Raw genomic sequence first — 15,126 nt, 5'->3', positions numbered from 1 at the left:
AGTATTCCCAACACCATTTATTGAAAAGACTGCCCTTTCCCCCTTGTATATTTTTGCCTCCTTTGTCATAGATTCATTGACTATTTATGTGTGGGTTTTTTTCCTGAATTTTCTTTTCCATTCCATTGATCTAAGCATTGGTTTTAATGCCAATACCATATTGTTTTGATTATTATAGCTTTGTAGTATAGTTGTAAATCTGGGAGCATGATACCTCCAGTTTTATTCTTCTTCCTCAAGATTGCTTTGGCTATTTGGGGTCTTTTTTGTTCCATACAAATTTTAGAATTATCTGTTCTAATACTGTGAAAAAAATGCCATTGGAATTTTGATAGAGATTGCATTAAATTTGTTGATTACTTTGGTAATATGAACATCTTAACAATATGAATTCTTCAATTTATTAGCACAAAATATACTTGCATGCATTTGTATCTTTAATTTCTTTTATTATTGTCTTATAGTTTTCAGTGTACAGGTATTTCACCTCCTTGGTTAAATTTCTTCCTAGTTATTGTATTCCTTTTGATGCCATTCAAAATAGAATAGTTTTTAAAGTTTCTCTTCCTGATAAATTTCTATTATTAGTATGTAGCAACACAACCAATTTTAATTTACTAATTTTGTGTCCTGCAACTTTACTGAATTCATTTATTAGTTCTAATTGTTATTTGTGGAATCCTTAGGGTTTTGTATATACAGAATGATGTCATCTGCAAATAGTGACAGTTTTACTTCTTTCTTTCCTATTTGGATGATTTTTATTTCTTTTTCTTACCTAATTGCCGTGGGAAGAGCTTCCAATATGATGTTGAATAAAAGTGGTGAAAGTGGGCATCCTTGTCTTGTTTCTGATTTTAGACAAAAAGCTTTCAGCTTCCCACTGTTAAGTATGATGTTTGCTGTGGGTTTGTCATATACCACCTTTATTATGTTGAGGTAGATTCCCTCTAGCCTCATGTCATTGGAAGTTTTTATCATAAATGAGTGTTGAATTTTGTCAGATGCTTTTTCTGCATCTGTTGAGATAATGATATGATTTTTATCCTTCATGTTGTTATTGTGATTGATTTGCAGATGTTGAATCATGCTTGCATTGTGGAATAAGTCCCTCTTGATCATGATGTATGATCCTTTTAATGCATTGTTGAATTCAGTTTGCTAATACTTTGTTGAGGATTTTGTTTGCATCTACATTCATCAGGGATATTAGCCTGTAATTTTCTTTTTTTGTAGTGTCCTTGTCTGGTTTTGGTATCAAAGTAATGCTGGCCTTGTAAAGTGAATTTGGAAGCTTTCCCTCCTTTCCAGTTTTTTGGAAGAGATTGAGAAGGATAGGTATTAAATTTTCTTTAGAAGTTTGCTGGAATTACCCAGTGAAGCTGTCTGGTCCTGGACTTTTGTTTTTTGGGAGGTTTCTTTTATTATTGATTCAATTGCCTTACTAGTAATCAGTCCATCCAGACTATTTCTTCATTTTTATTTCTTCTTTTTTTAATTTAATTTTATTTTTCAGTGTTCCAAGATTTATTGTTTATGAACCATATCCAGTGCTCCATGCAATACGTGCCCTCCTTAATACCTACTACCAGGCTTACCCAACCCTCGAACCCTCCTTCCAAAACCCTTAGTTTGTTTCTCAGAGTCCACAATCTCTCATGAGTTATATATTTCTAGGAATTTATTTATATTTTAGAAAAGCATATATTTCTAGGAATTTATCCATTTTTTTCTATGTTGTACAGTTGTTGGCATGTAATTATTCATGGTAAGCCTCTTATGATCTTTTGTATTTCTGTAGTATCTTTGTAACTTCTCTTTCATTTCTAATTTTACTTATTTGAGACTTCTCTCTTTTTGTCTTGGTAAATCTAGCTAAAGTTTTGTCCATCTTGTTCATCCTTTCAAAAGAAGCAGCTCTTAGATTTATTGATCTTTTCTGTTGTTTTTTAATTCTCTATCTCATTTATTTCCACTCTAATCTTTTTATGTCCTTTCTTCAACTACCCTTGGACTTTACCTGTTCTTTTTTGTCTGGTTAGATTGTTTATTTGAGCTTTTTCTTGTTTCTTGATGTAGGCCTGTATTGGTCCCAACTTCCCTCATAGAACTATTTTTGATGTATCCATAGATTTTGGGTTATTGTATTTCCATTTTCTTTTATCTCAAAGTATTTTTTAAATTTCCCCTTTGATTTCTTCATTGACCCATTGGTTGTTGAGTACCGCATTGTTTAATCTTCACATACTTGTGAATTTTTCAGTTTTCTTATTGTACTTGATTTCTAGTTTTATATCATGTGATCAAAAAAGATGTTTGAAAAGATTTCAATCTTCTTAAATTTATTGAGATTTGTTTTGTGGTCTAACATGTCATCTATCCTGGAGAATGTTCCATGTGCAGTTGCAAAGAATATGTATTTTGCTGCTTTTGGATGGAATGATCTGCATTTTTTATTAAGTCCCTCTGATCTAATGTTTTTAAGGCTGATATTTCCTTATTAATTATTGTCTGGAAGATTTATCCCTCAATATAAGTGGGGTATTATAATCCCCTGCTATCATTGTATTGCTGTTAGTTTTTCCCTTTAGATCTATTAATATTTGGTTTATGTATTTAGGTGCTCCTAGGTTTGGTATGTAAATATTTATAAATGTTGTGTTCTTTTATTGGATTTACACCTTTGTCATTAAGTAATGCCTTCCTTTGTCTTTTATTACTGTCTTTGTTTTAAAGTATTTTATCTGATATAAGTATGGCTTTCTTTTTATTTCCAGTTGCATGGAAACTTTTTCCATCCCTTCATTTTCATTGTATATGTGTCTTTAGATCTGATGTGAGTCTATTCTGGGCATGTAATGAGTCTTGTTTTTGTTTTTGTTATTCATTCGAGAACTCTATATCTTTGATTAGAGAATTTAGTCCATTTATATTTTAAGTAATTATTGAATAAGTATATACTTGTTGCCATTTTGTTCATTGTTTTCTAGAGGCTTTATAGTTCCTCTCTGTCCCTTTCTTCTTCTCTTTCTTGCTTTCTTTGTGGTTTTATGAATTTTAGTGTTATTTCAAATTCCTATCTCATTATCTTTTGTGTACCTACTGTAGGTTTTTGCTTTGTGGTTATTGTGAGTTTCATATAGAACATTCCATTTTAAGTTGGTGGTAACTTAAGCATTCTTAAGAAAAGTCTACTTTTTTACTGCCTATCCCTTCATATTTTAGGTTTTCAATGTCATATTTTACATTTTTTATTTTGTATATCCCTTAGCTGATTATTGTAGTTACAATAGATTTTATTACTTCTGTTTTTTAACCTTTATACTAGCATTATAAGTGATCATTACTTTCTATATTTTCTTGTTATTAGTGCTGTTTCTTTTCAGCTTAAAGAAGATCCTTTAACATTTCTCATATGGCTGGTTTAGTGTTGATGAACTCCCTTACCTCTTGCTTGCCTGGAAAATCTTTAATCTCTCTTTCAGTTTTGAATGCTATAGTATTCTTGGTTGGAAGTTCTTTCTTTTCAGCACTTTAAATATATGATGCCACTCTCTTCTGGCCTGCAGAGTTTCTGCTAAAAATTCAGCAGGTAGTCTTATTTATTTATTTATTTATTTATTTAAAAGATTTTATTTATTCTTTGAGAGAGACAGAGAGAGCACACAAGCAGGGGGAGAGGCAAAGGGAGGGGGAGAAGTAGGCTCCCTGGTGATCCAGTCAGGAGCCGGATGTGGCGCTCCATCTCAGGACCTGGAGATCATGACCTGAGCAGAAGGCAAACACTAAAACATCTGAGTCACCCAGGCGCCCCTCAGTGGGTAGTCTTATGGGGGTTCTCTCATATGTAATATGCTGTTTTTCTCTTGTTCCTTTTAAGATTCTTTATCTTTAACTTTTGACATTTTAATTACAATGTGTCTTGGTGTGGATCTCTTTGCATGTATCTTTTTTAGAATTCTCTGAGCTTCCTGGGCCTGTAGGTCTGTTTCCTTCCCCAGCTAAGGGAAATTTTTAGCCTTTATATTGTCAAGTATGTTTTCTTCCCCTTTCTTTCTCTTTTTTCCTTCTGAGACCCCTGTGATGCAAATGTTATTCTGCTTAATATTGTTTCATAGGTCTTTTAAACTATCTTCACTTTTTTTTTTTTAATATTTTATTTATTTATTTGACAGAGAGAGATCACAAGCAGGCAGAGAGGCAGGCAGAGAGAGAGAGGAGGAAGCAGGCTCTCTGCTGAGCAGAGAGCCCGATGCGGGGCTCGATCCCAGGACCCCGAGATCATGACCTGAGCCGAAGGCAGCGGCTTAACCCACTGAGCCACCCAGGCGCCCAAACTATCTTCACTTTTTGAATTCCTTTTTGTTCTTGCTGTTGCTCTATTTGGGTAAGTTCCACAGTGCTGTCTTCTAGGTCACTGATCCCTTTTTCTCCATCACCTAATCTGCTTGCTGTTGAACACCTCTAGTGAATTTTTTCAGTTCAGTTACTGTATTCTTCAGCTCTGTGACTTCTGTTTGGTACTTTCTCATTTTTCTGTCTCTTGTTGAAGTTCTTATGATATTTATTCTTTCTTCTCTTGAATTTGGTCAGCATTTTTATGACCATTACTTTAGAGTCTTTATAAAGTAGACTATTTATCCCTATTTCATTAAAGTCTTTTTCTAATGTTTATTGCTCTTTCATTTGGAACATATTCCTGAGTTTTTCATTTTGCTTGACTCTCTATGTTTGTTTCTATATATTAGGTGAAACAGCTACCTCTCCTCCTGGAAGGAGTGTCCTTGTGTAGTAGATGAACCTTATCTTTTAACCTTCCCCTGGCTCTTGGTTGTCCGCCAAACCTTTGTGATTATCTGAGTAGTCTAATTTGTTCTTTATAGGTATCAGTTGTTGAAGGTGTGCCAACAGTGTTCCAAAGGGAGTTATTTCAGTCAGTACCTAGATGCAGGCTGATTAGAAGCCAGATCCTCAGGAAACAACTTTTATTTATTTATTTATTTATTTAAGATTTTATTTATTTATTTGATCACAAGTATGCAGAGATCACAAGTAGGCAGAAAGGCAGACAGAGAGAGAGGAGGAAACAGGCTCCCTGCTGAGTAGAGAGACTGAGGTGGGGTTTGGGGCTCAATCCCAGGACCCTGGGATCATGACCTGAGCCAGAGGCCGAGGTTTTATCCCACTGAGCCATGCAGGTGCCCCAGGAAACAACTTTTAAAGTGTGCAAATATATACAGTCCTGTGGGATCACAATCATAGATCCTGCTGAACCTAAACAGGATCTGGAGGTGTTCCCTGAGAAACATTTGCAAGAACTGAGGCTTCAGAAAAGTGTTTAAGCACCTTTCTGGGAGGTACCAGTGAGCTCTGGTGAGGTCAAGGGAGGGTGCACAGATGTTATGTCCTTACCTATATTTCCTAAGAACAGCTCTGTAGCCTTAAATGTGTGGCAAATTTGAATCCTGTCCCTCAGGTTTAAACTCCAGGACATTTAAGTGGGACTTTTTCATGTGCAGACTGGGGGTGTTGTTTCAGTGTGCTGTCTACTGCCAAGAATTGTCTTTCTGATTGTTACAGACCCTGGGGTCCAGAAGCACAAGCCCCTTTGACCACCAGAGCCAGACAACCAAGAGGCCTTCTCTGTGTGGATTGTACTCCCCACCAGCTTCAGTGAGGCTGTAGTTGCCTGTGGCTTTATTGAGTCCAGGAGAGAGCATTGGGTGCAGGCATGCCTACAGCTTTAGTGATGCCAGAGAAGAGCTCTAGGAGTACAGCATGCTGATGTCTTTAGTGAGGACTGGGATGTGCTCCGTGGGGGGCAAGGCCTGTGGCTTTATTAAGTTGTGTCCATGAGTGCCCTCCTGTGGCCTGTGTTGCGTTGGCAAGGCAGAGGGGGAGTGCAAAAAATGTCACTCTCCAGTGCCTTTGCCCCCAAGGAAAATCCCAACTAATTAACGCACCTTTGGCAGATGCTTTTAAAAATAACTCACCCTCACAAATAATCCAGTCCCCTCTCAAACTGCTGCCTTTGTCCTGATTCTTGGAATGAGTGAGCTTACACAGGAGCCCCTCAAAAAGAGTATCTCAGATTCCCACAACTCCTTGGGTCCCTTGGATGTGAGCCCCATTGATTTTGAAATCCAGACATTTTTCATACCTCCTTTCTGGTGCAGGTTCCAAGGGTTAGGGTGCCCAGTGCCAGGTATAAACCCTTCACTTTTCAAGGAGATGTTCTGGTCTATGACATCTCTCTCTGGTTTGTGCTGGCATGTGTAGGTTTTGGTAAGACTTCTTCCTCTCTTATACCTCCTCCTCCCTAACCCTCTCCAGCCCTTTTATCCCTTGTTGTAGAGGAAACTGTTCAGCTAGTTTTCTTGTTTTCAAGTGGGAATTAATCCATATGTCATTGTAGATTTGGTGTGTTCATAGGACTAAGTAAGTTCAGGGTCTTTTTATGTTATCATCTTTTTATGTTATCATCTTGGACCACACTCTCTATTTCTAACATATCTTAAGGAATCTGAAGAATTTCTTACCTTAACCAATTTGAATAAATGTGATTTGCTGGGTTTTTTGGTTGGGATTTTCTCAATGACCTCAAGGACAATCTGACCTATTCATTTATTCTCTTATAATAGAATGTACAGGGCATTTCACAAGTTGAGCAACAGGCTGCCCACTCAGAAGCATCACCCCACACCATAGGAAGAGAACCCAAACTGAGGATTCCAGAGATTCCAAACAACCAATAATATGAAGAAGAAGCCAGTGTGGCAGAGGTGATCTGGATCCAAGAAGAAATGGAAAATGCCTATAATAAAAAAGTAAGTCTCTAATTATAACATCCACTCTTGTTTGTCTTTTTTGCAGAATTTTAAATGCTATTATAATTCATTCAACTGCTTTCTTCCTCCAAGACCAAATCATTGCTAGTGTTTGCTAAAGAAAAGTGTGTTGTCTCTTGGTCTTTAGAAAGATTGTTAAGTTTTTCTTATCTCAGTGGAAAAGGTTATTATCACAGTGGAAGGACTGAATTGCTTAAATTATATTTTGGAAATTTAATTTTTTTCTTGGAGTCTTACTCTTCCACTTACTGGCTATTTGATCTCAGACACTTTTTAAATTTCCATCAACCACAGTTTCCTAATCTATAAAACTGAAATAATAATAGTATCCATAAGCATTTAATAATTGTTAGATACTGGCAGAATTATTGTTAAATGAATGCTTTGCAGTAGCCTTCCTATAGTCTTACCTGATGACTTTCAAGTATAAAATGTCTGGCAGGTGAAGTACAGTGACATCAATAGTCATTATCATTAGGCCTGGAATTGAACCAGGTGTTGAGAAAAATGAAAGCATGGTCCTGACCTTAGACATCTTAAAATTTATTTATGTGCATAAAAATATGTAGTAGCAAAGTTGTATTCTATTGTAAAAACTTATTAAGCTATATAATTTGTGTACTCTTTATGCATATATTAATCAATAAAAAGAACAAGAAATAGATCATTGCTATGACAATCCCCTAATGTGGGATAATAAAAAAAAGACATTTATACCCTTGTTGGAATTAGAAATTGGAATTAATTAATTTTTGGAACCACCACAATGATAATAAAGTAGAAATCATCATAAATCACCACTAATTTGATTACCTTTTTAGAACTGGAGTTAGTTCCCAAGCCAGATGAAAATATTTGCCTATTTACAGGACAACTAAAAGAATTGACTTGCTCTATGTCTACACTATTTGAACATGGCCTGCTAGAAAGTTGCAAGGAAGTAAGTCTAACAGAAGAGTTTGCTTAATTAATCTGGGACTTGCCAAAAAAGCAAGAAAGAATTTTTCTTCTATGTCTAGCAGAGGAGTCCTGGGACAGAATGTCTACCCCTACTTATCATAAGCCCATCCCTGAACCACTTATTGAGCCTCTGGGGATGAAGCTTTCACTCTCTAGCTTATAATATCATGGGGCATGGGAATATTGTGATTGACAGTCCCCAAAACAGCATGTTTGGGAGAGACTGTTCATTAAAGGAAAGAAGATAAGCAAGCAACTCACATTTGTTTGCAAAACATGTAAAGAAGTTTAGACAATCGGGCTCTCTGCTCAGCGGGGAGCCTGCTTCTCTCTCTCTCTCTCTCTCTCTGCCTGCCTCTCTGTCTACTTGTGATCTCTCTCTGTCAAATAAATAAATAAAATCTTTAAAAAAAAAAAGAAGTTTAGACATTCTCCTGCTTTATCAAATTTTCTAAGTGGAGATAAGGGGACCAATTTAAAGATAATTGCTGCAATCTGGGTAGGACCAATGAGGACAATGGCTATGGAGAAGAGAAGTGATAAGGAGAAAGCTGATGGATGTAGTTTGTATAGAAATGATTGACTCCCTGGGTACAGAGGGAGGAATCCAGGGTGGATCCCTGAAATTCAGTTTGGGTGACTCAGCTGAAGGTGGTGACATATCTCTTAAAAAAGGAGTCAGGAAGAGAAGTAAGTTGAGGCAGAAAAGAAATCCCAAGTTCAGCTTGGAACATGCTGAGTTGTAGAAAATGATAATGAATTGGAAAAACATAAGTAAAACCATTCTGTAAAGATAAAAAAAATAGATTCTTTCAACAAATCTGAGATTTACATAATTCAAAACATCTACAGAAGGAAAAGAAAGAAGAAAAAGAAGAGTTCAGTGACTGAGTTTGTTCTGGCAAACCAGCTCATTGTGCACTGTGCTTTACTTGGGTCCTTAAAGCAACCGTAGCCTTCTATTAAGAATATCTTTCTTCCACTGCATTTTGTTACTACTGAGAATACCTCTTCAAAGAATATAATTTTTCTCATTTCAAAATAATTCATACCTTTTAGAGACCACTTGAAAAGACAAAATAAAACAATACATCATGTACAATAATAAATATTTTGGCATAGTCTATCCTTTGAATAATGTTTCCAGTTATAAATAACATGACATTATAAAAAATAGTCTAACAATGCAGAAAAAGAGTAATGATCTCTTAAGTCTCACTACCTTGAAACTAGCCCCTGTTAGTGTTTTGTTTATGTTTTCACATATCTCAGACACATACACACCCACAAATGCACATTTACTTAGCTGGGGTCATATCACATATGCTCTTTTTATCGTGGGACATCCATGTATTTTTAACCCACTGAGCCACCCAGGCGCCCCCCCCCTTTTTTTTTTAAAGATTTTATTTATTTATTTGACAGACAGAGATCACAAGTAGGCAGAGAAGCAGGCAGAGAGAGAGGGGAAGGAAGCAGGCTCCCTGCTGAGCAGAGAACCTGATGCGGGGCTCGATCCCAGGACCCTGGGATCATGACCTGAGCCAAAGGCAGAGGCTTAACCCACTGAGCCACCCAATCATCCATGTATTTTTAAAAACACATTATTTACTTATATTTCTTTTTTGTTTCCTTTCTTTTCTGTATTCTCTCTCCAAAATGTCTCATATTAATGAGATATATATATATATATGTATATTTTATCTTTAGTAAGTTACATGTTATGTAAATATGTACATAGATGTTTTATGTGGGTATGTTTAATGGATATATACAAAACTATAGAGGAATTGGTAATTGTTTTAAAATTGTTTTTAAAAACAAGGGTCATATTATATACACTTTCCTGGCTTTCCTCCCTTTTTCCCCATTTGTGAAAATCCTACCAAATCTCTGGTTTTAGGTATCACTTTAGATTGTCTCACCTGCTTGAGAATAACTTTCCTAAGAGCAGGGCCAGTGTCATATTTGTTTTCTATAAAACAGACAGGAACATAAGAGTGAATATACTGATATTAACAACACCTTGAAGGTAGGCTGTTGAAAATGAAAATATTTGGGCTGAATAATGCATCAAAGCTCAGTTATACAAATCATGAAGTGACAACTCAGCACCCCATGAAGTTGATAGTATGTCTTCCCGTCTCACATGAAGAAAAGGAGGTGCAAGGACTTAAAACAACTTTTCCAAGAACACAAAACCTGTGCATTGTGAAGTCTCTACCTGCCAATCTCATAGATGCCAACTGAATATGTCATCCCTTATGTTTTGTGCAATAAATCGAAGCCATAATAAAATCAGTATGCCCCACGTAGATAAGAGAGTATTTGAGTCTTGAGCACTCACACAGTGTTCTTTGCTTGGAGCTTTTCATGGTCCTCCCATGGTCCGTTTTCCTCTTTAGAGGTCTTTTCAGTGAGTAGCAGACACGAATTTTCACATTCCATTGAGAAGAATGAGACACAATATGACAGGCAAGAAGCCAGTAAAGGAAAAAGACAATCCAGTTTTATTGATCCTCAGGCTATAATTCTGCCTCCCAACAAAACCTGAATTCTGGAAAACCCCATTCAGCCTAAGTTTTGTTATAAAAGTAAATCTCAGCACTTGGTTAATTTATGGCTTTAAGGAGAAGAAAAGCAGGAAATGTGGTGCTTCGTATGGGACATAGCTGGTAATGCGGTCAGTTTGGGTCTCTTCATGTGGGACATAGCTGGTAATGCGGTCAGTTTGGGTCTCTCCTGAGCTGGGTGTGCTGTGCAGATGGCCTGCATCAAAATCTCCCAGAGAGTTTGTTGAAAGGCAAAGCCTAGATCCACCCACTGAAGCAGAATCTGGAGGTTGGAGCCTGGAATTTGGGTGATGGACTATGGGATACACTTTTAATAAACATGTCAGATAACTTTTATACATACATGCACTTGAGAATAATTGCTGTGTCCTCCAAAGGACTCTTTTGGACACCTTGCTTGGTGGGAAATGCAGCCACATACTGTAGGCTCTTGGGGAAGTTGCTTATATTTCCTGATTCTTGGTTTCCACACCTATAAAATGGGGACAATAGCACTTGTTAACACATGAGTATGTTTAATGGATATAATTAATTATATCCATAATTAAAAGTAAAATATATAAAGACTCATAATTAAAAGTAAAATATATAAAGATTCTGGTACCCAATGATTAACTATAAATGCCGTCAAGACCAAATTAATCATAATTAGAGAGAAAGCTTGTGAGCTTTAGAAAATATGAATCTGATTAACTTGGTTCACTTTCAGTTTGGAAAAGATCTTAAAGAAAGGAGGTTAGGAATTCAGTGATACACAGTGACACTAAATTCAAATGAGTGTCAAGATTCTTAAGACTCTGTCTGAAGCACTGTCACTCCCTCATGGCATTCTTTAGGAGTAGATGGATGGGTAACAGGTAACGTCATGGGAAAGTAGACCCAGCAAAGGCATGCAACAGAGAAGGACATTTGTGAGTCCATTCAGAGGAGGTGGTGCTGTGTAGATAATGGTGGTGAAACTATGTTGACTCAGGGGCCAAATGGTGAAGCAGTGATACCAAGACAAACTGGAAAATAGTAGTACAGATACAGACCTTAGGGAAAAGACTAGGATGTGCCAAGTTTGGGAAAAAATGAAAAACAGAACAAAAAACCCGCCCAGAATCTTTGTGAATTATAACTTTGTAAATGTGTATGATGGAAAAAGTTCATACCTTTTCTCAAAAAGGGAAGCGGTTAAAAAATGAAATCTAGAACCAATTCTAGTGAGGACTATAAGAAATTTTATCAAGGGAACCTAGCCGTGACTAGAAATAAGTCATAATCTCCCATAGCCTTAGAGATCTCAACAATGGAAAGAATACTAATTGTCTCTTATGGACTGTTTCAGGGGGAGCAACCTCCCATCCCCATTTTAGAATAACACAATAAAATGCTGATTTTGGTATTATTTAGTCTAAGTCCATTCTGAATTAAGAATATTAACAAAATATCATTTCCATTAATAGGTTTCCTATGTTGTGCCTCTTGTTTTATGTTCTATTATGTATTGTTTTTTGTACAAAATTGAATTCATCAAAGAGAAGGAGCCCATTTATTGGGTTCTTAGCTAAGGCTAAGATTATTATTTTTTTTTATGTTGAGTTGTATAAGTTTTTTATGTATCTTCAATAAAACCCCTTATTGGATATATGATTTGCAAACATTTTCTTATTCAGTAGGTTGCCTTTTCATTTTGTTGATGGCTTTCTTTGCTGTGCAGAAGCCTTTTAATTTGATGTAGTCTCACATGTTTATTTTTGCTTTTGTTGCCTTTGGTAAGTACTGTTATGATGCTCATTTTACTTATGAGGAAACTGAGGAACAGGCTCAAAATCATTGAACTTGTCAGGGTCAAAGGAGGGACTGAACCCATACTACACTCTGTGCACTAATTACCATTTATTGAGAGAAGAGGGGCCTCTCATGTTAGATGAAAAGAATTTAGAAGTTCTTTATTCCATCAGTAACTGGAGAAACCCTGATTTTGTTAGATTCTAAGTCCATTTCTGTATTTGCCCCGCTTTCTATTCCTGGAATCATCCCCTCAGAGACCCAAAGGGTGACATTACAGCAATGAAATGAGCCATCTGTCACTGAATATTTTGGCTGCAAAGCTTTATTTTGGATCCAGTAGGCAGGAAAAAGACCTGACAGGGATTCTGCAGGGTGAAGTCCAGGGCAAAGGTCTGGTAATGACATTGCTGCTGAGTGAAAACCCTTCTCTCCCACCCCCGAGGGCTTGACATGGCTGCTATCCACCCAATTTGATTGTGATCATCTGGGAAATATTATCAGGAATTGATTCCCTTATTTGTTATACTGCTTCATCTTTGTTATCTGGAATCAGGGACGACTTGCCTAATGACACAGAGGAAAAAGAAATAAAACATTTTAAATGATGTTAAAAAATAATTTTTAACCTGGGGCCAAGAATAATTAGAATATTTATATTTTTAGAAATTAATAAAATTATACTTACATTTAGATTCCCAAAATTTATTTTCAAAGCAAAGTTTTCTGCTTTGGATGAAGTTTACTCATTAAAAAAAAATGGGAATTTCACAAGGCTTGCATTTTAGCTTAGGAAACCATGATAGGTCCAACACATGTTAAATTGAATGCAGTGACTAAGGAAAAATACTTTATTTTACTTTCATGAATATATCAATTATTAATAAAAATCAAGATAAAAAATGCATGTTTAATAGCCAGCAAAACGATTTCTGACATTGGCCTCTGAGTTTGCAGGGATCAGGGAATGTACTTAACCAAGAAACTCTCTGGGAACAACTTTTGTTCCAGTGAAATAGGAAAAGGCATTTCAAAATTCTTAACTTCTATTAACCGCTCAGCTTCCAAAAGTGTGGTTGGCAGTTTACCATTTATAAACCTGGGCTCATCGTAACCTTTTAGGTTTTGGCATTTGGGTGATACACAGGCATTAAATTGGGGATGGCTACCCAGAACATCTCAACCTCATGAACATCATCATCCCTGGGCAAATTCATCACAAAGCATTTTAACATTTGCTCATATCTTGCCCATCTGCAAGCATGCCTAATCCAAGAGTGAATATTGACCTAAATGTGAAGGAGACACAAGTCATTCTAAACAAGCAATTGAGTAAAATAAATAATAGGTGATATATTTTTATCATGTGTAAATGGAAGAACAAAGTGCATAAAAACAGGATGACAAACAAAAGGAATTCAAGAGTTATAAGTTTAGCCAGGAAAGAACCAGTTATTCTTTGAGGATAGAGCAGGTTTCCTTGGCAGGTGCTATGATGCTGGGAGAAGTCAATCACAGGGGACCTTTGGCTTGGCAGAGAGAGATGGCTCCTGAGAAGTTGCTTACAGAATAGCCAGAAGCAGTACAGACCAGCTTAGGCAAGAGCTACAGCAGTTTGCTCCAGTGGAGCCTGATGGGTGATAGAAGGCAGTAAACAGGAATCAAGGGCTGTGCTAAGGGCTCAGGAACTGAGGGGAGCAGGTCAGGGGATGGAGGGCAGTATGACTCAAGGCTAATTTAAAGACATCAGCTGTGAATGAAGGAGAGGATATCAAGGGATTGCTGAATTAAAGGTACACAGTCAGCAGGACAGCTATGGTTTCTTATTTTTTGTATGGCAAGTTCAGATAGTTTAGTCTCTTCTAAAACTATGTATTAAGGAAAATTGGTTGCTAAAGTAATGTTGCAACTTTCTTCAAAGGACATTGACTCTTTACCATTTCAGTCTAACTTTTAAACTTTGAAACTTCCATGTCCCAAAATTTAAACATGATTCTCAGTGTTATTTCCATCAGCTTCACCTATACTTATAATGTCTTGACCTTTTTAGGATAGGACAAGGCTGACAATATTTTTAATAGTTCTACTTGCTAGGTGTGGTAGGCCAAATTCTCAAATGGCCTCGCAAGAATCCATAGAACCTCTGAAAGTTGTGTATTATATGGCAGAGTTAACCTTTTAAAAGAGAGATTATCTAATCTAATCTAATCTAATCTAATCTAATCTAATCTAATCTAATCACATGGACACAAAAAGCAGCAAGCTTTCTCCTGCTAGTGGCGGAAGAGGAAGACAAAGAGATTCAAGACCCAAAAAGGATTTCATGCGCTATGGTTGGCTCCAGGAACCTGAGACACTGAGAGGAGTGTTGGGCTGACAGCCATCAAGAAGATGGAGCCCCTGTCCCACGGTAACAAGGAGCTGTGTTCTGCCAACTGTTTGAATGCACTTGGGAGTAGATTCCTCTCCAGAGCATCTGCATGAGAGCTCAGCCCAGGTGATACTCTGACTTTGGCCTTGTAGGATCCAGCCAAGACCACCAGACTTTTTGACCTATGGAACTATGAAATAATAAATGGGCACTGGTTTTTTTTTTTAAAGATTTTATTTATTTATTTGACAGAGATCACAAGTAGGCAGAGAGGCAGACAGAGAGAGAGAGAGGAGAAAGCAGGCTCCCTGCTGAACAGAGAGGCTGATGTGGGGCTCGATCCCAGGACCCTGGGATCATGACCTGAGCCGAAGGCAGAGGCTTTAACCCACTGAGCCACCCAGGCGCCCCTAAATGGGCACTGTTTTAAGTTGCTAGTTTGTGGCAGTTTGTCACACAGCAATAGATAAATGTTAGCTGTTACGTCTAGGCAAATGAGACTCCTGCCTGAGTGATGGAATAAACCTCGTCTAGGCATTCATTTTAAATGTTCATGATCCTGTGGCTTCATCTTACATCACATTGGTTCATTAGCATACAT

The 15,126-nt window shown here is 37.0% G+C and overlaps 1 protein-coding gene across 10 annotated transcripts in view; it reads left to right on the top strand.

Annotated features, from left to right (window-relative positions):
• The window catches only part of LMNTD1 (lamin tail domain containing 1), a 529,118-nt gene that overhangs the window by 138,692 nt on the left and 375,300 nt on the right, over positions 1-15,126 (top strand). For all 10 annotated transcript variants that reach the window (XR_007129288.1, XM_047740017.1, XM_047740014.1 and 7 more), the window contains one exon: positions 6,651-6,827. Coding sequence is in view for 9 of the 10 variants with exons in the window: in XM_047740017.1 (XP_047595973.1) it covers positions 6,804-6,827 (24 nt within the window). In the remaining variant the exon portion in view is untranslated. The remainder of the gene's footprint in view (positions 1-6,650; positions 6,828-15,126) is intronic.

The sequence above is a fragment of the Lutra lutra genome, chromosome 8 (genome assembly GCF_902655055.1).
Source record: "Lutra lutra chromosome 8, mLutLut1.2, whole genome shotgun sequence".
In the NCBI taxonomy this organism is placed as follows: Eukaryota; Metazoa; Chordata; class Mammalia; order Carnivora; family Mustelidae; genus Lutra; species Lutra lutra.
This window is presented reverse-complemented; position numbering and strand designations above follow the sequence as displayed.